The sequence below is a fragment of the Pelecanus crispus genome, chromosome 5 (assembly GCF_030463565.1).
Source record: "Pelecanus crispus isolate bPelCri1 chromosome 5, bPelCri1.pri, whole genome shotgun sequence".
NCBI classification, from domain to species: Eukaryota; Metazoa; Chordata; class Aves; order Pelecaniformes; family Pelecanidae; genus Pelecanus; species Pelecanus crispus.
Genome location: NC_134647.1, coordinates 60,044,609 through 60,071,130, shown reverse-complemented (window position 1 = coordinate 60,071,130; position 26,522 = coordinate 60,044,609). Strand labels below are relative to the sequence as shown.

The window sequence follows — 26,522 nt, the reverse complement described above, 5'->3', positions numbered from 1 at the left end:
GAAGGCGCAGCGGCTGGCGCGGGCGGACGGCAGCAGGAAGGGCGCCCTGGACGAGCGCGCCGCCCCCGTCGTGCAGCTCCTCAACGGGCGGGCCCAGTTCTGCACCACCAGCTCCTGCTCGGGCCGCATCGTCCTGGCGCAGGGCGGCGCCGCGGTGAGTGCCGCGGCCGCCCCGCCGCCGCCGCGGGGCTGGGGGTCCCGGAGATCCCGCTCGTCCCGTCGCGGCGGCAGAGCTCTGGGGGACCCCGGCCGAAGCCTCGGCTCTCGGGGCCCTTGCAGCTGGCCGGGCCGAGGCGGGGGCGGCTGCCAGCGGCTCCGGCGGTGCCTCTCCGGGGCTGCGGGCACGCCGCGCTCCCGCCGTGCCCCTCAGCAGCCGTCAGGGCGGCGGGTTCTGCCTGCTCACGGCCGCTTCGGTGAGGCGAGGGAAGCTCGTGACTCTTCCCGCTCCTGCGGCGCAGACCCTCGACGCCGTGCCGTGCCCCGCTCCCCTCGGGAGTGTGCGGGGGGGGCGGCGTGGCAGCTCCGAAAGCAAATCCATTTGACGTGTGGAAGGCTTTGGGAGGCGGTACGGTAGAAGGCTGCTGGTGCTGAAGGCAGCCTTCAGCAGTTCGCTGTCGCTACTCCAGTTTTTCATGTCACTTGCTGGGACATAAATCTTGCTAATGCTAGACCTCAGTCTTACAGCTTTCTCTGACTGCGAACATACATAAGCATAGGTAAGTCAGCTTGAAACTCGTCCTATGGAAATATATTTTCGTACGCTAAGAAAACATGCTTTTTCAAAAGCGATGCTACTTCTTCTGAAGGACCCTTTTTTTATACAAGCACAAGATCAAACATCACCCATCTGTAGTGCTAGTTTAATCATTTTTCTTCATTACTAGGATACAAACAGCTGTGAGATCCAGAAGAAAAACTGCACGTGGCTCATGGTAACACACGAAATGTGTATCAAGGATGATGTGGTAAGAGGACAATACAATGTAACTTTTACATTTATTTAATGTAGTGTTCTTAATGTCACAGAAAACATATTATGTAAAATAGGAAGAAATTTGTAGTGGTTTTATTCCCGTTACTGAGATGAATTGACACTCTCATTTCAAAATAAACTTTTCTCTGCTCACTAAATTCTTAAGACATGTTTTGAAGAGAATGCTTTTAAGCTTAATACCAAATTCTCTGTGTCGTTGTAAATGCAGCTAATATGAAGCTTGAATAATTTCTTACTGTCTGGAGTCACATAATCGCCACATCACAATAGCCCAACAGGAAGTCAGTAATTACTGTTGCTTCTGTAGCAGAAGACTGTCTTTCAAAAAGCAATTTCTGAAAATCTAAGATACAGTGACTCTTATTTTTTCAAAGCTCTTATTTTTTCAAAGTGATCTGTGTAACTGTTGCAGGACGCAGCACTGAAGGAGCTGCAGAAAAAGCTTAGAGGAGAGTTTCTTCCCCATCCTGGAGCTGTACCGGGGACACGACAACCTCGTCTGGGTTTACAACATCCTACGAAACAAGAAAAACATTAGCTTTACAGAAAACGTGCTAAGCTTTGAGCTACTGAGATGACGCTCTAACAGATTTCCTACAGGCAGCTGCCAGAGTAACCAGAGAAGCCGAGTGCTGCCGTTGACCTGGAGCGTCAGAGCCAGCGGGTGCTGCCGAGGCTCACCCGCTGCCACTAGCGCCAGGCTGAGGAGCGGCACACTGGGCAGTGGGAGCTGCTCTGCACGGCCGGAGGTGTTTATACTTGACTGAGGGGCTGCGAGCGTTAGCGCCAGAGCAAAGATACTTGGAACGAGGTTTCAGGAAGAGGAAAGAATGCAGAAGCTGCTACCCAAAAGGATTTCTCATCCCTTAGCCCAGCTACCAGCAGCAGATACTTAAGGAGAGTATAAGAAATGGGACAAAGTGGTGCATCCTCTGCTTCTGACAGGGATCAGTCTGGGGACTCAAATGGGCACAGGGGGCAGTGGCCGACCCACGCAGGACTCACCTCTAGGGGACTGTGGCTCCTCTCGTCCACGTCCACGTCAGCAGCTCCCAGGGCGTCTGGGCTCCCTCCAACAGGACTGATCTCCCTCTGCTCCCTGACGCCAGAAGCGCACCATCCATGCTCCAAGACACCCACTACCTCTCTCTCTCTCGTGTTTTCACAGAGGCCTGGCTGTTCCCCCTCAGCTTTCACTCCTGCCTGCTCTGTCCCCTCCGGCAGCCCGTACTTGCCCTCCACTGCCCCTGTCCCGGGAGGTGCCAGCTGTGGCAGGGTGCCCAGGCACAGCCCCTCACCTCCTGTGGACCCTCTCCCCCTTGGCTCCGGTCCCCCATCCTCATGCGCAGGGGTGCTCTGGGAGGTTTCTGCAATTGGCTGCTCCTCAAGGAACATCGCTCCACATGGTTCTCCATGCCATGGGGACTCGAGACATTCCCACTCCACCTCGTCCTGGCCCTCGGCCCCCGCCAGCTCTGGCCCCCTTCCCTCGCACCCCAGCACTGCCTCCTGGTTCACCCCTTGCCCACAGGCCACAGCTCCATCAGCCACCCCTTCCCTGTCCCTCCCAGACTCGCTGGCTGCCCCCCTTCCCTCGGCTGACACCCCCTCTGATGCTGCTGCCCCCATCCCGCTCTGTCCCCCCAACGCTGGTCCTGTCACCCCCTCCTGTGCCACTGCCCCGTCGCCCATCCCACCATCCCCAGCCACCACCACCTCCTGCCCCGCTGCCTCCCCCGTCGCCTCCCCTGCTGCTCCCTCATCCAGAGCCCCTGGCCCTGCCTGACTGCCCGCCACAGCACCAGCCACCACCCCTGCCTCCCCCGCCCTGCTCACACTCAGCCCTGGGGCAGGCACCACCCCGTCACCAGGAGACCTCTCCTTCCCTCTCTCTTCAGCACACTCCAGAGATCCCTCCATCCCAGCCGCCAGCTCCCTTGGACCTGCTGCTCCACCCGTGAACTCCTCTCCACCTCCTGACTCCGCTCTGGCTATCTCCGCAGATTCTCCCATCACCCCTCCATCAGGTTTTTCTTCCATTGCACTCTGTCTCTGCTTTGCTGCCAAGGGATGGGCTTCCACTCAAAAGTGCTTCTGCTGAGCCCTCCTCCTCCTCGTCCCCCTCCTCCTCCTCTTCTGTTGTGGTGTCCTCCAACTGAGATGACCCTTCACTTATGGAATCCCCTCCAGCATCCACCAGTGCCTCTAATTCAGGTGTTACTTGCAACACGGGACCCTTGCCAGGCTCCACAGACTCCTCCACTGCATCCTCTGCGCTCAGGAGAGAGCTCCCTTCTACCTCTGATGCCTCGCCTGTCTCAGATGTTCTTGCTCCTACAGCATCCTGCTGGCGGCTGATGGAGATCGGCTGTCTCCAAAGGGGAAAAGGATTCTCGCCCATGAGTTGGCGGGACTCATTGAGAGGGCTTTGAACTAGGTTTGAAGGGGGGGAGGGGATATAAACGGGCCCGCTAGTGAGGAGCCCAGGGGCAGCATGGTAACATTGGGGGCGAAATCAATAGCCCAGCTCAAGTGCATCTACACCAATGCACGTAGCATGGGCAACAAACAGGAGGAGCTGGAAGCCCGTGTGCAGCAGGATGGCTATGACATAGTCGCCATCACAGAAACGTGGTGGGACGACTCTCATGACTGGAGTGCTGCACTGGAGGGCTATAAGCTCTTCAGAAGGGAGAGGCAAGGAAGGAGAGGTGGTGGGGTGGCTCTGTATGTTAGGGAGTGTTTTGACTGTATAGAGCCTGACAGCGGTGATGACAAGGTCGAGTGCTTATGGGCACTTTGGGACCTGGTTTAGTCTAGTCTACCCTTGATTGGTTTAGTGTGGACTTGGTAGTGTAGGTTAATGGTTGGACTGGATGATCTTAAAGATCTTTTCCAACCTAAACGATTCTATGATTCTATGATTTATGAGTTAGAATTGTTCTGATTTAACAATTTTCAACATTTCAAAGTCCCAAGAATGCCCTGAAGTGTGGCCAGCAAGAAGCCTGGATCTCCAAGGAGAGAGCAGCCCCCCCCGCATGCTACCCGTCCCGCAGCACGGGGCACCCGTGCACGCTGGAGGCCTCGCTTGTCTGTAACGTGGGGTGGAGGCAGCCCCCTAAGCTAAAAAACCCTGTGTGAGGCCACCATTCCCCTTGTGATCCTGCCATTCCACATCTCTGCTGAACACCCCCAGATGCTCTTCTCAAAGCACTCATGTGTGCAAGTGCCCTACGCACAGCAATGAAGACACAACCCCGACTCACAATGAAGAGTCTGCAGTTCAGAAAGGCAAATGAACGCAGGAAAATTTAATCAGAACATGAAAACAGATACAATCAAACATGAACACTCTGTATAAACAAACTTCTTCTTAACAAACTTCTTCTTAACAAACTTCTTCTTAACAAACTTCTTCTTAACAAACTTCTTCTTAACAAACTTCTTCTTAACAAACTTCTTCTTAACAAACTTCTTCTTAACAAACTTCTTCTTAACAAAATAACTTAACTTCTTAACATATATTAAATAACATTAAATAACTTAACTTCTTAACAAAATACATACCTACAGAAATATATACAGCATACCCTCAGCCCTCCCTCCCACCAGCCAGCAGCAGCTGCTCCTTCTCCTCGTCCTCCTCCTCCTCGCTGCTCCCCACTGCCACTCTGCCCTTCCAGTCCTTCAGCGCTGGACTTGTCACGGGGCAGGTCTGCTGCAGAGGAAAGCAGAAGGTGCACAAGGCAGCTCAGGCAGCTGCAGACAGTCAAGGAACCAGAAGAAGAAAGGACAGGCTGAGAAGAGAGTTTCCAGAGAGAGAATTAAGGTTGTGGTAGGAGAGGAGAGAGCACAGCAGGTTGTTTCCTCCCACCAGACCACACATTGCCTGAACAGTAGACCAGACTTGAAAATTAAAAGCTCTACCTTTTGCAATATGAGAAATCATGCCTTCATCCAAGACATATCTTGCACCACGTTTGTTGCTTACGTTTACAACTAGCTTTCTGTCCCTTCTTATATTTTAAAATTTTTCTCATTTTATACATACATATTAATCAGTTATCAATCACTATCCTATTTTTACAGCACTCACACTGAAAATCCTACCTCCTGAATCTGGGAGAGCTCAGGCCCACTATCAAAATCAGGAACATGTAATCATTTAAAAAACCTCTAATGGAAGTTTTGGTACAAAATGAAATAAAACATCCCAAACTGTCATGCCAACTCAGAATTAAATATTACTGTCTCCACAAAAGTACAGTGTCTGAACTGTCCAGCTGCTAATATTGGTCTGAGTCTAATGGAATGGATTTTGCCAGTCCCTGTAAAATAGATGCTTTGTTCACTTTGTCTGAAAGAAACCAAATGGGGTGTTGTGCGTGGTATAGTCTACATGTTTACCTGCTTCATTAGCAGAGAGAGGAGTTAATTTACTCTGGCTGCTGCTTACAAAGTATTCCCTTCTGTAAAGTGAGGTCTTGCATTGGGCAGGAATGGTAACAGCAACTGTGAAGTTGTTTCAGAATTAAAGTATTCAAAATCAAGCACCATGCGAACCTGAGAAGTTAACAACTAGGAGATTCCAGGAAGCAAACCTACCGCTATTCGCTACCTGGAAGCAAAGGGAAACCCAATGGATTCCTGATTTCCACAGCTATTTTCTTGACTGGAAGCCATTTTTTTCATGGCCTGGATTCTTTATCTAGGGCCTTATAACTGCCAAAAAAGCATTAATTATACATGACTACAGAAGCCAGCCAGTCATCACCCAATTTTATACAAGTTAGGAAAGAAAAGAGCACAAGGAGGGTTTGATAGCCTAGAAAGGAAAGGGAAAGGGCAAACACTTCTATAAAAAGACTTCAGATTAATAAGAACTCACGTGATGATCATTTCCAATTGCCTTTGCTATTTCCTCCTGGACTGGTTTGCAATCTTCAAAAACTATCACAAAGTTACAAAAAGAGGAAGCAAGAAAGAGAAACTGTTAAAAGCCAGAAGGGGAGTAGAAGTCATCCAGCTATCTCAGCCTGGTTTAAAATTTGAAATGTTAGGACAGAGCCGATTGGAGCCATGTAAATCTTCACCAGCAATAATTTTTTTAAGTAGATTAAAACCAAATGGAGACAACCATTAAAAACCCAAGGAAAATTCATGCAAGACCATCTACTGAAACATAAAGCGGCAATATTCCACAACATTTTCACAAAACAGTGAGATTGCTTTTGTCAGTCAGTCTGAGGGGGGTTCAACATACAAGCAACAACACTGTTTTATAGACTTAATATTTTCATTGTTCTAGGAATACTTTTAAAAAAAATTCTATGTTAAGCTCCCAACTATAGTCCTGATGATTCCCCAGTTCCCCAAATTAAGTGACTGAAGACCTGTGCTTATCTACAAGTAAGTGAGGAAGTATTTTCTACTCTGTAAATGCAATGATTGTGATGCTTCACAGTCAAGTCATACATTTGACATTATTGTTACGATTGTGCTATCAATTCCATTTTTGCTTTATGACATGATGGATGATTACGTGAATGGCTTTCAAGCTAGTAATACTAAACAACCTCTTTATGAGCAGTATTCCAGCTACGTCCACAGTGTGATCCCTTCAGCACCTCCTCTGAGAGCTCTTCCCTCTGGTAACCCAGGCTTCTCCCTTCAAGTTCTATCAGTTTTCTATATCCTTCCTTTTCTGTGGCATTTATTGGCTTAGTCTTTTACATAAAGAGCTTGCTAGTTTGCCATGGGTATGGATTGACAGCATAAAGTCAAATCTCGCACTTGGTTTTACAGCCAGATGGCCTCTACTGCCAGTATGCTGTGCCCATTAGGAACCACAGACCTTCAGGTACATCTCTGAAACAGCTGTCCACTTTTGTTTATGTCATGACTGTCAGTGTGAGACTTGATTAATTCTGGTTGCTGCTTGGATGGTGCCAGTGGCCATGTGTTTCAGACTCCTCCTCTGCAGCTTGGAACAATCAAGTCTTTGACTAAGAGGGGGTAACTCAGTCAATTGCTTGTACTCGATACTTAAGCATAACTTTCAGATCATAAAGGAGACAATCACAACATTTCTAGATCTTATCACTGTATGTGACATGAAGCAGTACACTGGTCAGCTTCATCTATGCAGTGCAAGTGCTGCAGAGACACTTGTTCCAAGTTCCAGTTTCTAGATGTCTACAGACAAATTCTACGCCAAGGCTCAGTGAGAACACGGACACTTTTCAGTATCTTCACCAATGATCTCCACAGAATCTGCCTATGCTGTTTTATTTAGACAAAGTATTTTGTTTGAGAGTAGAGGAGCAGGGTTTCAGCCAGAGAGAAAAAAAAGATCTGAATCCTGACTTGGCCTTCTATTACAAAAATACAGAGACTGAAACCAATTGCCACAACAAACCACTTCACATGTTTCTGGCTAAATCATGACTCACAGCCTAGATAAAGAGGTGTTACATGGTATGGTATCTTGACTTTCAAGCAACACCTTATTTTGATTTCTCTGAAAATAAAAATAAGGAGCCATGAGTAAAAAGCTAATGCTCCGACACTAAGGAAATGGCTGACTTTGGGCCACTCTGCAGTACAGCATGTAATAAAGGTACCCAAAATTTTGGGCTTCATAAAGAGCGAACAGGACAGAAGCAGTGAACCTGCTGTGACAGGGGCTGGCAGTATCAGCAGATTCAAAACCAGACTAGACCCACTCATGCACATCAGATCCATAAATGGATACTAAAGGACTAGGCATGCATTTTTTTCTAACAGCTACTATACAACAGATTGGAGTGTGAGAGAGCTACGAAATGAATGAAATTCAGAAAACAGAGCCTCCTGTGTTCATGAACAGCATCTTCTATTGCCACTGTGAGAGGCAGACTACTGTGAGAGGTGTGCCTCTGGGCTGATCTGTCAGGAATTTCTGAAGTTACTAGGAGGTCTGCTAGAAGAAAACCACTTGCATAAAAATAAGCACAGTAAGACTGACCGAGCTGGCCACTAGTCTCATCCAAATTGCCCTCTTAACCCACAGAAATACTGTCTTGCTTCAAAGCATTTGTACAGGTCTTCTATGGATCGCTGTCACTCCTGGGCATCATGTATTGAAATCACGTGTACTTCCATGTGGCAGAATGTTCCCTCCAACAATTTTTTAAGAAAAATGGCTATAAATTCTTATGAGACTGGTTTTTTATACATGTAGCTGTGTGTATGGGATTTAATCTGACTGCCGCTTCAGAGTCAGTCAGGGCACTGAAAGGTCCAGGAGTGGGAGAGGTGTTGTTCCCACTGGCTTGCAGTGAGAAGACTTAACACTGTCTTCCCTGCCACAGCCTTGCACTCTTCCGAAATCCCCGCCTCTCTCTTGCCAATGCATAACCCTGTGCTCCCTCACCTTTCTCCTATGAGATTGCTTTTCTCTTCACTATTGATTCTGTCTTTCTACTCACCCTTGTCTCTGTTACTTTTCCTCTTTTTTTACTTTTGTTTTTATTTTTACTTCTTCCTCCTGTGGTTCCTCCTACTTCATGCTTACACCCATCCTTCCTACCCCATCAGTACCCTGCACCCACACAGCTCTGAATAGAAACGTGAGAAAATTTTTAAAAGACCATTTCAGTCTACAGAACAAAAGGCACTTGCTCAGCATGAACACCTTTTTGCTGGTACCATAGGTCCTAAATGGCAGTGATGGCTTCACTCCTTGCTGTCACATTTCACCTGGGTGAAGCTCTAAGATCTCTGCAAGGAACCATGCAAGTCAGGCAGGGAAGGTCCCAGGAAAGCATTTATAAGGTTTGCCCTGAGGCAATATATTAATGTCTAGATCTGTCACAACTAGATATATTAGGGAAGCGGCAATCCAGGTTGAGTGGAAAAGAGGTGGGTATTAAAGAGGTATATGGATTCAGTTATAAGAGAAAAACTACGTAGGATTTGGCAACATGATGACTCAGGCAGGGGATACGCTGTCTTGGAGAATTTGTAAATGTAAACATAAAGAAGGGAAAAGAACTGCTTCAGGATGTGCAAAAAGGCAAAACTAAAAGCAATGGAGTTAAATTAAAGAAAAATCTTTGTAATAATGAATATCCAGAAAAATATTCCACTGTTGAGACCTATTAGGCACTTTAATAATCTCCTAAAAAATAGAACTAGTAGTTGCTACTAAAGTTGCTTGAAGTGTTTCCACACAGACTATTTTCAGAGAGCAAGCAGCCTTCATTCAAACAGAAAGCTCTTCTTGTCCTCAAAATTACCAGTGAATTATTGTTTTTCATAAATTTATTATTACATCTCGGTTGGGAAAAGCCCACATCTTTTTTACCCCTTCTCTCCACCTCTTCTGTTCAGTGGTGAAAAAAAAAGTAGAAGATTTCATTACAAAGGGGAAAATATCAAAAAGCAACAAATAGGAAACAGGAATAAAAAAATCACAGGCATTTTGTGTTCAATGTATCAAGGCCTAGAGTGGTTAATAAAAACAATGCAAAAAAAGTTATCATTTCCTTTAAAGGATTAAAACCAAACCTGGATAAAACTAGATGAGGACTCCAATGCCATCAGGTAAACAGTAAATAGACATTTGGAAGATGACAAACCCTTCCCACAACAAACTTCCTATTCATGCAGAAGGAAATGCCCTGCACCAGTTCGGGTTCCGCTGTTTACTGTTTGTAAACACATTCTGTGCAAGCGCAAAGGAGTAGATACCAACGGGTTTCTGAATGCTTCTACCACCCTGAGCGCAGAAACCTTTTTGAAGATTAATCACTACAGCCAGAACAAAAAGATCATCCTGACTTTCAAACTTAAATGAAAGTCCCTAGAAATCCAAAATCCCAGTGATCTGAAATGTCACCCAAAGCTAGAGGTAACCTTGAAACATCCTTATCTAGTGTTACAGTCTACCACTTACTAGCACTAAATAAGGACTGCAGAACTCCTTCAGGCTTCCTGCCCCAAGAAGATAAATGTTGGAAGCACTGCTCCTCTTGTTGACAGTCATTTACACATATGGGGAGCAAACAGCTCAGAGCACAGAACACATGCGTTCACAATAGAACCAGCGGTCACAAAAAAGGCTTTTCCACCAGTATCCCTAGCTCCTAATCCATGCCTCTTCCATTATTTACTGTATTTACATATTTAGACTTCTAAAAACCCCTCGAGGCCCCCATCCAGTATTTGGGTAACCACTCCTCACACTAAAATACCCAATGTCAAATTAGAGTATTATCCGTCTCTTTCTTACCTCCTCAGCAAACACAACAGGGAAAATTCAGTAAAGCCAGCTTCTCTGCCTCCTCTCACCAAAAGTCATGGAGAAAATGTTAAGAGGCCACAGCTCATGTGGGCCAAAGAGAAAAGTGACTCCAAGTTGTGAGATTCTCAAGAAGCCCCTTTGAAAACAGCTTCCCTCATTTCCACGGAGGCAAGGCTGCTCAGCACCACACCCCCATGGCCTACTGCTGATTGCCAAATGAGATGCAAGTCATAACTGATGAACACTCTATTAGTGTGCTGACGTAAAAGACAGAAGCAGCAAATCAGGCTGCTAAGAAAGAAGATTAAACCTGTCTTATTTAAAACCACAGAGAATGTAAATGATTTAAACGCATATGTCCTGAGCTGCTGCAGTAAAGGAGAACAAAGCAAGCCATGGCAAACACATACTGAAAAACATTAGCAGTGCCTGCCAGCTGATCAGTAGGGAGCCCCTGCCTAGATGGCTAGCTGTTTTACACTATTAGTTGCTGATGTTAAAGAGCCATATTTCAAGATTTGGTGGCTTCCCAACAGTCTTTTCTCCTCATCACAGAAAAATCTGTATTGAACTAGTGAGTTTTGGTGCATGCAGCAGTACTGCATCCCAGTACAAAAAAAGGTGAAAAAGGGTGGCCCTTAACAAAGGCCTTAATGCATAGGTAGCCATGAAAGGCCCTTACCGTTACCTGTTCCTTTCCACCTATGCACACCTATGCATCCACACACTTTCACTTGATCATCACGCACTGCTAGAGCTTGAAAAGCAGCTGACTAAAGCCACCAAAACACTTTGTAATGCCATACACTAACAAGAGAATGCAGAAAAGAATGCTTAATTGTACTGATTATTCATGAATCACAAGCTATTTCTGATTATCACGAGGAAATAAAAATTAAGATTCTTTTTGATCACTGCAATGATTTTATAAGCAAGGAAGTTTCAAACCCGATTTGAGTTTGTTGGATTTTATACTTTCTATAAAAAGACTGCACCTTTCTTGCAGCTGCAACCTTTTCACAAACAGCTGTATCACCTTTGTTTAATTCACCTAGAAATACAAATGTGAAAGTAATGTTTCCCTTTAACTTGAGGAACCGCTTGCACAATAGGACTGTCAAGTGTAAGGAACACAGCAGTAAATGGAGAAATCCTGGTACATTATGACAAGCAAGAAGCATATAAGTCAGCTCAGGATCTAACAAAGCCATAGACGAGCAATGTTAGAGAGAAATAAAACACTGTGCCAGAAGGAAGAGGCAATTCACTTTTGGCTTATTCACCACGTGGTGGGTGGAATTCTAGTGTTCGTCTAATAAATGGGAAATTGCCCACAAGTTTTCTGTGGGATTATTTATGAAGATGCATGGCTTGGATGGCATGAAGGCACACAGTTAAAACACTAGACATTAAAAGTGCTGATCCAAAAAACCGAATGACAGAAAACGCTACTTATTCTACAAAAAAATTATTCCAGAACAGTTTAATCTTTCTGAATTAATAATAATAATGGTCTTGGACACCTCACTGCACACTTTTGTACCTACATTTGGATCAAGAATCACAAACTATCTCACTGACTCGGACTCTCACTCATTCACAGCCAGACTTGAACAAGGACTCTCACAAACCGCGTAACCGCTGCAAGTAGCACGGGCAGCTGAGCTGATGGCGTTTCCTCCCTGAGCCAGGACAGAGTCAGTGATGTACCAGAGGACAAAGCTGAGGTTCTGATTATTCAGGGCCGCTAAAGACAGCACTTCTGAAATACAAGGTGGCATGCTGGGTTTCCTGGTGACTTCTCAGATAAAAGTGAGTATCCTCGGCAGGTGTAAGCGGTCATAGCTTCTTGGACGTCGGTGACCACTGACATGAAGTGCTGATCTGCCCCAAATATTTCATGCTAATTTGCTGACTGGCTCCCTCTCCATTTCTGCAACTAAATAGCTCAGCAATGTCTACTGTGAGCTGACACACGCTTACATTGCCAGTGGGTTTGGCTGTATTTCAGTGACAGATGGTAGAATTAATAAGAACAGAGAAAATAGCTGTATTTTACCAATTCAGTAGGAATTGCGTGGTTTTTCCTAAGCAGACTCAACATACGTACTGGACACGCACAAAATGTAAAACATGCATCAGGTTAACTTCTCTAAGCCTCATTATGAAAAAACCTAACCTTGTTCCTCATCCTCTGAGTCACTCTCAGAATCGCCATCTCTTTCATCTTCCTTGCCGTCAGATGATTTTGACATTCCATTCATGTGATCACCAGCCTGTCCCTCTTCATTAACTTCTTCATATGATTCAATATCTTCATCAATCTCTAAAATAAAAGAATCATACTGTGAGACCGGAAATGGAATTCACAACTAATAAAGTTCTTTTTAAGCAGACAGAGGTTAACTTCATTAATCTCCTTTTGCCTTTGCATTTGCTCAGTCTTTTTAAAGCCATGAGAGAATCTAAGACCACAGATAGGACTCATAAGAGCACATTATCATAAAAAACCATCACGTTCTTCATAGACAGAGTAGCAAAAATGCAACAAAGCTACTGAATGATGCATCAAGTATGATTAATACATTAACAGCAAAACAAACAAAATGATTAGCCACTGAAAGGACTAGAAAGATTAAGAGCTGGGCAAACAGAACTAAAATGCAAGACAGTCTCATTACAGGAGAAAAACTTGTTGTGATGAAAAAAACCACAAGCAATAGAGAAAGCTGGAGAAAGGTAATATATCGTAGGGCAAAGTACGATAAATGTGGATTGACGTGGCTAATTAGCAAAGAAGTGGCTTACAAACTAAATGAATTCATTAAATCCAGCCAAGGGGTGCTGCAGAGGAACATTCTGTTATCACACTGTTCTAATATGCTCATTCAGGTCCCAGGTGAAATCCTGGTACAAACGAAGCTTACAGCAGAATTACCATTCTTACAGCAACACGGTCTGGATTTCATCCCAGGCTACTAGCTTGACAAGTTGTAACATTTGATAGATAACTTTGCTGAGATCCATAGGTAAAGACTGTCTTCATGCATATGCATTAAAGAATCCTTGCCTTTCCAGCCAAGGCTGCGCTATTTAAAATCCCAGGCACCAGCATGCACAGTGATGTCAGTGATTTCCATTGAAAATTCAGTAATTCCACTGCTACCACTAGTTCACTGCACATGCAGCAGAGAGGCAACAAACCTAAATTGTGAAGGAGAGCTGTCACTGCTGGCACACCAGCTTTCCTCGTGGCCATAATTTCTCCCCTTTCAGATCTTATTGCTCACCTCTTTTTCTTTCCATCAGTGCTTCTAAAGTACTGAAGTGACAGAATGCCAAGGACAGAAATGAAGAATATCTGAGGACTTTCAAACTTAAATGAAAGTCCCTAGAAATCCAAAATCCCAGTGATCTGAAATGTCACCCAAAGCTAGAGGTAACCTTGAAACATCCTTATCTAGTGTTACAGTCTACCACTTACTAGCACTAAATAAGGACTGCAGAACTCCTTCAGGCTTCCTGCCCCAAGAAGATAAATGTTGGAAGCACTGCTCCTCTTGTTGACAGTCATTTACACATATGGGGAGCAAACAGCTCAGAGCACAGAACACATGCGTTCACAATAGAACCAGCGGTCACAAAAAAGGCTTTTCCACCAGTATCCCTAGCTCCTAATCCATGCCTCTTCCATTATTTACTGTATTTACATATTTAGACTTCTAAAAACCCCTCGAGGCCCCCATCCAGTATTTGGGTAACCACTCCTCACACTAAAATACCCAATGTCAAATTAGAGTATTATCCGTCTCTTTCTTACCTCCTCAGCAAACACAACAGGGAAAATTCAGTAAAGCCAGCTTCTCTGCCTCCTCTCACCAAAAGTCATGGAGAAAATGTTAAGAGGCCACAGCTCATGTGGGCCAAAGAGAAAAGTGACTCCAAGTTGTGAGATTCTCAAGAAGCCCCTTTGAAAACAGCTTCCCTCATTTCCACGGAGGCAAGGCTGCTCAGCACCACACCCCCATGGCCTACTGCTGATTGCCAAATGAGATGCAAGTCATAACTGATGAACACTCTATTAGTGTGCTGACGTAAAAGACAGAAGCAGCAAATCAGGCTGCTAAGAAAGAAGATTAAACCTGTCTTATTTAAAACCACAGAGAATGTAAATGATTTAAACGCATATGTCCTGAGCTGCTGCAGTAAAGGAGAACAAAGCAAGCCATGGCAAACACATACTGAAAAACATTAGCAGTGCCTGCCAGCTGATCAGTAGGGAGCCCCTGCCTAGATGGCTAGCTGTTTTACACTATTAGTTGCTGATGTTAAAGAGCCATATTTCAAGATTTGGTGGCTTCCCAACAGTCTTTTCTCCTCATCACAGAAAAATCTGTATTGAACTAGTGAGTTTTGGTGCATGCAGCAGTACTGCATCCCAGTACAAAAAAAGGTGAAAAAGGGTGGCCCTTAACAAAGGCCTTAATGCATAGGTAGCCATGAAAGGCCCTTACCGTTACCTGTTCCTTTCCACCTATGCACACCTATGCATCCACACACTTTCACTTGATCATCACGCACTGCTAGAGCTTGAAAAGCAGCTGACTAAAGCCACCAAAACACTTTGTAATGCCATACACTAACAAGAGAATGCAGAAAAGAATGCTTAATTGTACTGATTATTCATGAATCACAAGCTATTTCTGATTATCACGAGGAAATAAAAATTAAGATTCTTTTTGATCACTGCAATGATTTTATAAGCAAGGAAGTTTCAAACCCGATTTGAGTTTGTTGGATTTTATACTTTCTATAAAAAGACTGCACCTTTCTTGCAGCTGCAACCTTTTCACAAACAGCTGTATCACCTTTGTTTAATTCACCTAGAAATACAAATGTGAAAGTAATGTTTCCCTTTAACTTGAGGAACCGCTTGCACAATAGGACTGTCAAGTGTAAGGAACACAGCAGTAAATGGAGAAATCCTGGTACATTATGACAAGCAAGAAGCATATAAGTCAGCTCAGGATCTAACAAAGCCATAGACGAGCAATGTTAGAGAGAAATAAAACACTGTGCCAGAAGGAAGAGGCAATTCACTTTTGGCTTATTCACCACGTGGTGGGTGGAATTCTAGTGTTCGTCTAATAAATGGGAAATTGCCCACAAGTTTTCTGTGGGATTATTTATGAAGATGCATGGCTTGGATGGCATGAAGGCACACAGTTAAAACACTAGACATTAAAAGTGCTGATCCAAAAAACCGAATGACAGAAAACGCTACTTATTCTACAAAAAAATTATTCCAGAACAGTTTAATCTTTCTGAATTAATAATAATAATGGTCTTGGACACCTCACTGCACACTTTTGTACCTACATTTGGATCAAGAATCACAAACTATCTCACTGACTCGGACTCTCACTCATTCACAGCCAGACTTGAACAAGGACTCTCACAAACCGCGTAACCGCTGCAAGTAGCACGGGCAGCTGAGCTGATGGCGTTTCCTCCCTGAGCCAGGACAGAGTCAGTGATGTACCAGAGGACAAAGCTGAGGTTCTGATTATTCAGGGCCGCTAAAGACAGCACTTCTGAAATACAAGGTGGCATGCTGGGTTTCCTGGTGACTTCTCAGATAAAAGTGAGTATCCTCGGCAGGTGTAAGCGGTCATAGCTTCTTGGACGTCGGTGACCACTGACATGAAGTGCTGATCTGCCCCAAATATTTCATGCTAATTTGCTGACTGGCTCCCTCTCCATTTCTGCAACTAAATAGCTCAGCAATGTCTACTGTGAGCTGACACACGCTTACATTGCCAGTGGGTTTGGCTGTATTTCAGTGACAGATGGTAGAATTAATAAGAACAGAGAAAATAGCTGTATTTTACCAATTCAGTAGGAATTGCGTGGTTTTTCCTAAGCAGACTCAACATACGTACTGGACACGCACAAAATGGAAAACATGCATCAGGTTAACTTCTCTAAGCCTCATTATGAAAAAACCTAACCTTGTTCCTCATCCTCTGAGTCACTCTCAGAATCGCCATCTCTTTCATCTTCCTTGCCGTCAGATGATTTTGACATTCCATTCATGTGATCACCAGCCTGTCCCTCTTCATTAACTTCTTCATATGATTCAATATCTTCATCAATCTCTAAAATAAAAGAATCATACTGTGAGACCGGAAATGGAATTCACAACTAATAAAGTTCTTTTTAAGCAGACAGAGGTTAACTTCATTAATCTCCTTTTGCCTTTGCATTTGCTCAGTCTTTTTAAAGCCATGAGAGAATCTAAGACCACAGATAGGACTCATAAGAGCACATTATCATAAAAAACCATCACGTTCTTCATAGACAGAGTAGCAAAAATGCAACAAAGCTACTGAATGATGCATCAAGTATGATTAATACATTAACAGCAAAACAAACAAAATGATTAGCCACTGAAAGGACTAGAAAGATTAAGAGCTGGGCAAACAGAACTAAAATGCAAGACAGTCTCATTACAGGAGAAAAACTTGTTGTGATGAAAAAAACCACAAGCAATAGAGAAAGCTGGAGAAAGGTAATATATCGTAGGGCAAAGTACGATAAATGTGGATTGACGTGGCTAATTAGCAAAGAAGTGGCTTACAAACTAAATGAATTCATTAAATCCAGCCAAGGGGTGCTGCAGAGGAACATTCTGTTATCACACTGTTCTAATATGCTCATTCAGGTCCCAGGTGAAATCCTGGTACAAACGAAGCTTACAGCAGAATTACCATTCTTACAGCAACACGGTCTGGATTTCATCCCAGGCTACTAGCTTGACAAGTTGTAACATTTGATAGATAACTTTGCTGAGATCCATAGGTAAAGACTGTCTTCATGCATATGCATTAAAGAATCCTTGCCTTTCCAGCCAAGGCTGCGCTATTTAAAATCCCAGGCACCAGCATGCACAGTGATGTCAGTGATTTCCATTGAAAATTCAGTAATTCCACTGCTACCACTAGTTCACTGCACATGCAGCAGAGAGGCAACAAACCTAAATTGTGAAGGAGAGCTGTCACTGCTGGCACACCAGCTTTCCTCGTGGCCATAATTTCTCCCCTTTCAGATCTTATTGCTCACCTCTTTTTCTTTCCATCAGTGCTTCTAAAGTACTGAAGTGACAGAATGCCAAGGACAGAAATGAAGAATATCTGAGGACTTTCAAACTTAAATGAAAGTCCCTAGAAATCCAAAATCCCAGTGATCTGAAATGTCACCCAAAGCTAGAGGTAACCTTGAAACATCCTTATCTAGTGTTACAGTCTACCACTTACTAGCACTAAATAAGGACTGCAGAACTCCTTCAGGCTTCCTGCCCCAAGAAGATAAATGTTGGAAGCACTGCTCCTCTTGTTGACAGTCATTTACACATATGGGGAGCAAACAGCTCAGAGCACAGAACACATGCGTTCACAATAGAACCAGCGGTCACAAAAAAGGCTTTTCCACCAGTATCCCTAGCTCCTAATCCATGCCTCTTCCATTATTTACTGTATTTACATATTTAGACTTCTAAAAACCCCTCGAGGCCCCCATCCAGTATTTGGGTAACCACTCCTCACACTAAAATACCCAATGTCAAATTAGAGTATTATCCGTCTCTTTCTTACCTCCTCAGCAAACACAACAGGGAAAATTCAGTAAAGCCAGCTTCTCTGCCTCCTCTCACCAAAAGTCATGGAGAAAATGTTAAGAGGCCACAGCTCATGTGGGCCAAAGAGAAAAGTGACTCCAAGTTGTGAGATTCTCAAGAAGCCCCTTTGAAAACAGCTTCCCTCATTTCCACGGAGGCAAGGCTGCTCAGCACCACACCCCCATGGCCTACTGCTGATTGCCAAATGAGATGCAAGTCATAACTGATGAACACTCTATTAGTGTGCTGACGTAAAAGACAGAAGCAGCAAATCAGGCTGCTAAGAAAGAAGATTAAACCTGTCTTATTTAAAACCACAGAGAATGTAAATGATTTAAACGCATATGTCCTGAGCTGCTGCAGTAAAGGAGAACAAAGCAAGCCATGGCAAACACATATTGAAAAACATTAGCAGTGCCTGCCAGCTGATCAGTAGGGAGCCCCTGCCTAGATGGCTAGCTGTTTTACACTATTAGTTGCTGATGTTAAAGAGCCATATTTCAAGATTTGGTGGCTTCCCAACAGTCTTTTCTCCTCATCACAGAAAAATCTGTATTGAACTAGTGAGTTTTGGTGCATGCAGCAGTACTGCATCCCAGTACAAAAAAAGGTGAAAAAGGGTGGCCCTTAACAAAGGCCTTAATGCATAGGTAGCCATGAAAGGCCCTTACCGTTACCTGTTCCTTTCCACCTATGCACACCTATGCATCCACACACTTTCACTTGATCATCACGCACTGCTAGAGCTTGAAAAGCAGCTGACTAAAGCCACCAAAACACTTTGTAATGCCATACACTAACAAGAGAATGCAGAAAAGAATGCTTAATTGTACTGATTATTCATGAATCACAAGCTATTTCTGATTATCACGAGGAAATAAAAATTAAGATTCTTTTTGATCACTGCAATGATTTTATAAGCAAGGAAGTTTCAAACCCGATTTGAGTTTGTTGGATTTTATACTTTCTATAAAAAGACTGCACCTTTCTTGCAGCTGCAACCTTTTCACAAACAGCTGTATCACCTTTGTTTAATTCACCTAGAAATACAAATGTGAAAGTAATGTTTCCCTTTAACTTGAGGAACCGCTTGCACAATAGGACTGTCAAGTGTAAGGAACACAGCAGTAAATGGAGAAATCCTGGTACATTATGACAAGCAAGAAGCATATAAGTCAGCTCAGGATCTAACAAAGCCATAGACGAGCAATGTTAGAGAGAAATAAAACACTGTGCCAGAAGGAAGAGGCAATTCACTTTTGGCTTATTCACCACGTGGTGGATGGAATTCTAGTGTTCGTCTAATAAATGGGAAATTGCCCACAAGTTTTCTGTGGGATTATTTATGAAGATGCATGGCTTGGATGGCATGAAGGCACACAGTTAAAACACTAGACATTAAAAGTGCTGATCCAAAAAACCGAATGACAGAAAACGCTACTTATTCTACAAAAAATTACTCCAGAACAGTTTAATCTTTCTGAATTAATAATAATAATGGTCTTGGACACCTCACTGCACACTTTTGTACCTACATTTGGATCAAGAATCACAAACTATCTCACTGACTCGGACTCTCACTCATTCACAGCCAGACTTGAACAAGGACTCTCACAAACCGCGTAACCGCTGCAAGTAGCACGGGCAGCTGAGCTGATGGCGTTTCCTCCCTGAGCCAGGACAGAGTCAGTGATGTACCAGAGGACAAAGCTGAGGTTCTGATTATTCAGGGCCGCTAAAGACAGCACTTCTGAAATACAAGGTGGCATGCTGGGTTTCCTGGTGACTTCTCAGATAAAAGTGAGTATCCTCGGCAGGTGTAAGCGGTCATAGCTTCTTGGACGTCGGTGACCACTGACATGAAGTGCTGATCTGCCCCAAATATTTCATGCTAATTTGCTGACTGGCTCCCTCTCCATTTCTGCAACTAAATAGCTCAGCAATGTCTACTGTGAGCTGACACACGCTTACATTGCCAGTGGGTTTGGCTGTATTTCAGTGACAGATGGTAGAATTAATAAGAACAGAGAAAATAGCTGTATTTTACCAATTCAGTAGGAATTGCGTGGTTTTTCCTAAGCAGACTCAACATACGTACTGGACACGCACAAAATGGAAAACATGCATCAGGTTAACTTCTCTAAGCCTCATTATGAAAAAACCTAACCTTGTTCCTCATCCTCTGAGTCACTCTCAGAATAACCATCTCTTTCATCTTCCTCGCTGTCAGATGACTTTGACATTCCACTCATGTGATCACCAGCCTGTCCCTCTTCATTAACTTCTTCATATGATTCAAAATCTTCATCATACTCTAAAATAAAAGAATCATACTGTGAGACAGGAAATGGAATTCACAACTAATAAAGTTCTTTTTAAGCAGACAGAGGTTAACTTCATTAATCTCCTTTTGCCTTTGCATTTGCTCAGTCTTTTTAAAGCCATGAGAGAATCTAAGACCACAGATAGGACTCATAAGAGCACATTATCATAAAAAACCATCACGTTCTTCATAGACAGAGTAGCAAAAATGCAACAAAGCTACTGAATGATGCATCAAGTATGATTAATACATTAACAGCAAAACAAACAAAATGATTAGCCACTGAAAGGACTAGAAAGATTAAGAGCTGGGCAAACAGAACTAAAATGCAAGACAGTCTCATTACAGGAGAAAAACTTGTTGTGATGAAAAAAACCACAAGCAATAGAGAAAGCTGGAGAAAGGTAATATATCGTAGGGCAAAGTACGATAAATGTGGATTGACGTGGCTAATTAGCAAAGAAGTGGCTTACAAACTAAATGAATTCATTAAATCCAGCCAAGGGGTGCTGCAGAGGAACATTCTGTTATCACACTGTTCTAATATGCTCATTCAGGTCCCAGGTGAAATCCTGGTACAAACGAAGCTTACAGCAGAATTACCATTCTTACAGCAACACGGTCTGGATTTCATCCCAGGCTACTAGCTTGACAAGTTGTAACATTTGATAGATAACTTTGCTGAGATCCATAGGTAAAGACTGTCTTCATGCATATGCATTAAAGAATCCTTGCCTTTCCAGCCAAGGCTGCGCTATTTAAAATCCCAGGCACCAGCATGCACAGTGATGTCAGTGATTTCCATTGAAAATTCAGTAATTCCACTGCTACCACTAGTTCACTGCACATGCAGCAGAGAGGCAACAAACCTAAATTGTGAAGGAGAGCTGTCACTGCTGGCACACCAGCTTTCCTCGTGGCCATAATTTCTCCCCTTTCAGATCTTATTGCTCACCTCTTTTTCTTTCCATCAGTGCTTCTAAAGTACTGAAGTGACAGAATGCCAAGGACAGAAATGAAGAACCAATTAGGCAAATAAACAATTACCCAGACAAAGAGAATTAAGGGAATAAGGAGATTCATTTTCTGTATTAAAAATCAATTGAGATTCCAACTGCATTGCTGGAAGTGAGGCCTCCTTAGGTAACTGTCAGAAATGTGCCCACCTTCTGGAAGGAAAAAGGCTTGATTAATCACAAGCACACATCCACAGGGACCGACAAGGAAGCTGAGCAGTAGCACTGCAGAATTATGAAAGTAAAAATAGGAATAGGAAGTAGGAATTAAAATCTCTCTCTAAATTTGACTTACTCTGAAAAAGTCTTTATAATAAGGAGTGTGTGAAGGCACAGGCTGAGCTCACCATCTCTTCCCATAGGGGCAGGCAGAGCTGTAAGCAGGCTGATGGCAACAGGGACTGGCCTTAGGTGGCACTGGGGAAATGGCACATTCTGAGCATGCAGTTGGAGCTGCCATGCATTGTTTTTATACCACAAATATTATCTTTGTCTGCCACAAGAAACACCCCTTGGGCAAACTTTCAGCAAGGGCAGCTTCTCTCCCGTCTTTCTTTTTAAATCTCTGTCAACAGAAATGAGATGGGACTCAAGCAAAAGGGGCAAGGCCAGCCAGCTACGGGAGCGTTCAGTAAAGGGAAAGAATGATAGCCCCAGCGGGGTCAGAGCAGAGAAGGCAAGAAAGGTGAGCTGGTAGGCCTGGAGTAGAGGGAACAAATGCTCAGACAAGAAAGGAAGCTGAAGGTTTGGGCAGGTGTCAGGTAAGCAGTGCCTAGGGCAGTGTGGTGGAGAAGGGACTGGAAAGAGCCTTCCGTGAACAAAGCATTGCACTCCCACTGGCAACAGACAGGAGAAAAGACCAAAATAGTTCATCTGGTGCTAAATCTTGCTGCCATTTTGCTGCTATGTGCTCCTCCCACCTTCCCTCCCCTTCTGCACCCAGCATTCAGCCTCCTCCCCCTCACAGTTCGCCCCCCGTCCCATCCCATCCCATCCCATCCCATCCCATCCCATCCCATCCCATCCCATCCCATCCCATCCCATCCCATCCCATCCCTCCCTCCCTCGCATCAGGCAGCAGGAGACTTTTCCACCTCCTGCCCCTATGGCCACCATCCTCTCTCCATTCACCTTATGCTGATGTCCCGTCTCCCTTAGGAGCTCACCTCAGACTCACTGTCTCCCTACCCACACCCAGTCCCATTTCTTCCTTCTGCTCGACTTGTCCTCCACCTGCTCCCATTTTCCTTCTTCACTGTTGTCCCTTCACTCTGCCCCACCTTCCTCCTGCTTTCCCACCTCCCCACGCTCCTCTTTCAGCCTCTCAGACCTTCCTTGCTCACTTTCTTGGCTCTTGCAAAACCCTCTCATCCTATTGCTTGGCTGAAAGGAGCCCCACTAATTTTATTGCCCAGACACAGGCATCACCATTTTTCTCGCACATGAGGTGTCCTAAGAGACGATGCTCCAGGCGAAGCTGGAGGCCCACAATCCCCTACCTTCTCCAGAATCATCCTCTCCCATTTTTCATCCCCTGCTTGTGTTTTGGAATACTGTACCATTTTTACTGGTGTCTTCCTGACTATCTTCATTCTCACGATCAGATAGTTTTTTCCTTTCTTCTTTTCTGTACTCCTGTCCAGTCTGCATTTTGTTCTCAATATTAAGTGGCCTCAAGTGAGTTCTCACTTCACAACTTGGTAAGTTGACTAACACTGAACCTTTGCTTGATTTCTGCTCAACATTGCTTTTACTTGGCTCACTGCGGACTCGATCTCTCCAGGAAACCACACGCTTTTCCTCGTGGTCCTCCAACTTCCTCTTCGGAGGGGACGGGATTTTGTCCAGACCCATTGTAATAAGGCACCTATAAAAAAACCAAGGTGAGTTGGAAAGTATCACGTTTTTCTTTCTGTGAGCAATGGAAGGGAAGGAAGGAAGGAAGCAGACACAGGGAGCTATCTAGCTCATTATCAACAGTAAAACCAGGTACCTATCTGCCTCTGCTTTGCCACTCAGACAAGGTTACTGATTAATGACTGACTTGGAGAAGCACCCTAAAATCCTCAAGTGCTCCACAAGCACAAATGCAGTTCCTCCTTGAAGGAGAGTAACACTGTCTGTGCTTAAAGGTGACAATTGAAGTATAAACAGATGAAAATCAGAATTATCATAAGGGTCCATTAATTTCAAGCTACACCAAGCATGATCTGTGAAGATATAATCACTGAGAAAGGCAGACAAGCTCCAAGTCGGAGGTGTGCTTGATCCAGATCCTGCTTTAACACCCAGTGAAGTGAAAACTCAGGTTTTGTGGATAAGACTTTTTTTGTTTCAAAATTGTCTGCTGGGTCTAATAACTGCGGGGGAAGAGTGAGACTGAAATTGAATTATTTTCTGGTTTTGTTCTGGTTTTCCTACCTAACAGAAACCCAAACAGTTGGAAAACAAAGGTTTTTGAATGACTTGTTGAGAATGCTCCTCTTGTATAAAATGGAGTGACAGCCTCTCTATGTTACGGTCAGGAGGCTCATGTAAGACCAGAGTTCCTACTCCTGATTAACATTAACTGCAGAAATGAAGAGTCACCCTACACCACCTATGAGTGTCAGGACATTGTGCTGTATGCAGTACGTTGATTCCAATCTGCAAGCAGAGGATGAAACTGAATTTTCACTCTAGCTAATCACAAGTCTCTCTGGAAACCCGTATTTTCTTCACAGACAGCTATGTCTTAAAAGCTTTTCCTCCACCAAAACTGCTTTTTTTCTGTAAGGCTTGATTGCAGTTCCCCTCACATTCCAGCTGTTTACAAACTACTGTGAAATATCCTAGAGTCATTCAGTATAGAAATCCTTCAGTTTTGCAGGCATAAAATGGAAATGTGACAATTTCTGAGAAGAGTCCTACCTTTCAACTATTTGTTCATGGTATTTTTTCCAGGGACCTTTGAGGTATTGAAGCACTTCTACTGTACTGAAATGCTGGACCTAGGCCAGCAGAAAACTCCCTGTGCAGGGATCGCAGCATTGGTGTAGAAATCACTGCAGCGTCACCTCTTTGTGAACCAAAGCCTTAACCCAACAGGGAAAATCAACGGGGATCTTTACTGAGAATCAGAGTGGGTATTTAATGTGCGGATGTGGTGTCATACTCAAACCAGTTAAAAACTGCGACTGCATTTGACCTGAAGTAGATGTGAAAATAGTTGTCATTTATGGAGAGAATCTGGTTAATGGAGATGCTTTTTAGCCACCAGGTAAGGTTGGCTGGACTGACAAGAGACAGGAAAACAGAGGTATCACTGAGAATAACAGGGGAAGGTGGACAGAAGGTGGGGGTGACTCACGAAGAAATTAACCAATTTCTGGAGACTATATGAATTCAGAAAATTCACTTCAAATCTTTCTAAAAATCACAAAAAGCCGAGATTTCAGCATTTCCTAAACTCTGTAGCCACTATATCCATTCTGAATTCAGACGCTTTTCACTACTTTGAACATACTAAGTAATATAATTACATAAATCCTGTTCAATGTTAGATTTGAGTAGAAAAAATACAGTACAATAAAGTTGAATTTTTTTTTCTTATAATTTGGTCCTTATCTAAAAAATAGAGTATAGCTCTGTGGAGGTTCTGTTCTTCCAACTGCTTGTTGCTCTTCTAAAAATTACTTACAAAAAGAACAAAAAAGTTTTTAAACGATCTGCGTGTGCAGAAGTTTACTTGTCTGGCACAACTTAACAATCACACAAAAGGAAGACTTTATTAAAATGAAAGCTTCTTAGCAAAACCACAGCTGTTGCTCACAGCATTGACTTGTGCCCAAAGCCAAGAATCTTCTGCACAGATATGTTGTCTGAACCATGGCTAACGTTCAATACTGTCTTATTCTGCAGCCAGGGGTATTACAGCAGAATCCCACCTTAGAGGCAGAGCTGTTTAAAAATAAATTATCTTGTTCCCACAATCACAAAGAAAACCCTGAAAACTACAGTTAACTCAGCAGCACTCTTGATATTTATTTCACTATCACTTCCACCAGAAACATGCAAGTGGCATACATATACCACCCCACACCTATTCCTCCACACTCAACTATTGAGGAAGTGCTGTCTGCCTCCTGACAAGCTGATAGATCCAGTGCAAAATTGTCCACTGCTGTGTGTACTCCACAGAGTGACTGAAGAGGCAGCACAAAAGTAGCTGACTTTGATGGTATCCTTGGATGTGGGACCCTGAGGGATGAGCTCAATTGTGTACATTTCAAGGGGCACTCAGAAACAGATGAGGTTCTACAGAGCTGCGGGGTGCCAGAAAGATTTAAAAGAAGGAAACAAGCGATACGCTCTCTAAAAACTGGGCTGCTAAGTCCTTGTGAGCAAAGTGTATTCTTCTCCATACCTGTAGCAAGGAGATGCTCCCTCCACATTGAGAAACCCAAAGTATCCGTTTCTGCCTCCCAGCCTGGAACGCTTCTGATGTTTGTACTCACAGCAACAGCTCAACCTGTCCACTTGTATCCCATTGAGAAAAAAGGTGAGGCTGAATGGGAAACCATGGTGCCTTTTTGAGACAAACTGAAAGGTCTCTGTAAGTATAGAAAGGAAAGGGTTCAAAGAAAAAGGTTATGCTTTACTGTCAGCCTATTGCAATCGTTGTATCTCATCTGCATCACCACCAAAGCACCCAGCCCTCTCAGGTCAGGTACTTTGGTTCTTGGCTTTATTAAGTAGTCGGTAAAACTCCTCCCCCGACAACAGCCTTGTCTCTTGCCGAGCCAGGAGTACCAAGCTGGACACACCTGTGACAAGCGAATACATATTCAGTTTGGCTGCTCACTGCTACAGCAGAACAGAGACCAGAGCCTCCCGTCTCAAAAAACTTAACTCTGCCACTTGCCTTACAGGAGCATACATTATGCACAGAAAGTTTAGGATTCCTGGCATGTGTCTACATGGCGTAGTGCAGCAGTATGTTAGAGCTCCTGCAGTGTAATGCACACGTTCCTCAGTGCAGCACATTGCAGAGCGCGACCAGGTTCCAGATCAGCACGGCTGCAATATTAGTGGCTCTGGGCCTGCAATAATACAGTCGTACTCAGAGCAACACTGAACAGCTGAAAGACACTGTTTCTGGAGCCATTTCAGGCTACTCTGCAAAGGTATTTTTCGGCATCCAGGCCTTAAGGGCACTGAGGCTGCTATGCTACTCCATGCTGGGT

The 26,522-nt window shown here is 44.0% G+C and overlaps 1 protein-coding gene across 1 annotated transcript in view; it reads right to left on the bottom strand.

Moving 5' to 3' along the window:
- Positions 1 to 1,869: 1,869 nt before the first annotated feature.
- LOC142593564 (uncharacterized) overlaps positions 1,870 to 26,522 on the bottom strand; it is a 36,819-nt gene continuing 12,166 nt past the window's right edge. The window contains 12 exon segments of the mRNA XM_075711213.1: positions 1,870 to 1,968; positions 1,970 to 3,038; positions 3,040 to 3,348; positions 5,454 to 5,560; positions 5,886 to 5,947; positions 12,463 to 12,609; positions 16,295 to 16,441; positions 17,406 to 17,437; positions 18,896 to 18,998; positions 20,126 to 20,272; positions 22,857 to 23,164; positions 25,703 to 25,889. Of these exon segments, the coding sequence (XP_075567328.1) occupies positions 1,870 to 1,968; positions 1,970 to 3,038; positions 3,040 to 3,348; positions 5,454 to 5,560; positions 5,886 to 5,947; positions 12,463 to 12,609; positions 16,295 to 16,441; positions 17,406 to 17,437; positions 18,896 to 18,998; positions 20,126 to 20,272; positions 22,857 to 23,164; positions 25,703 to 25,889 (2,717 nt within the window).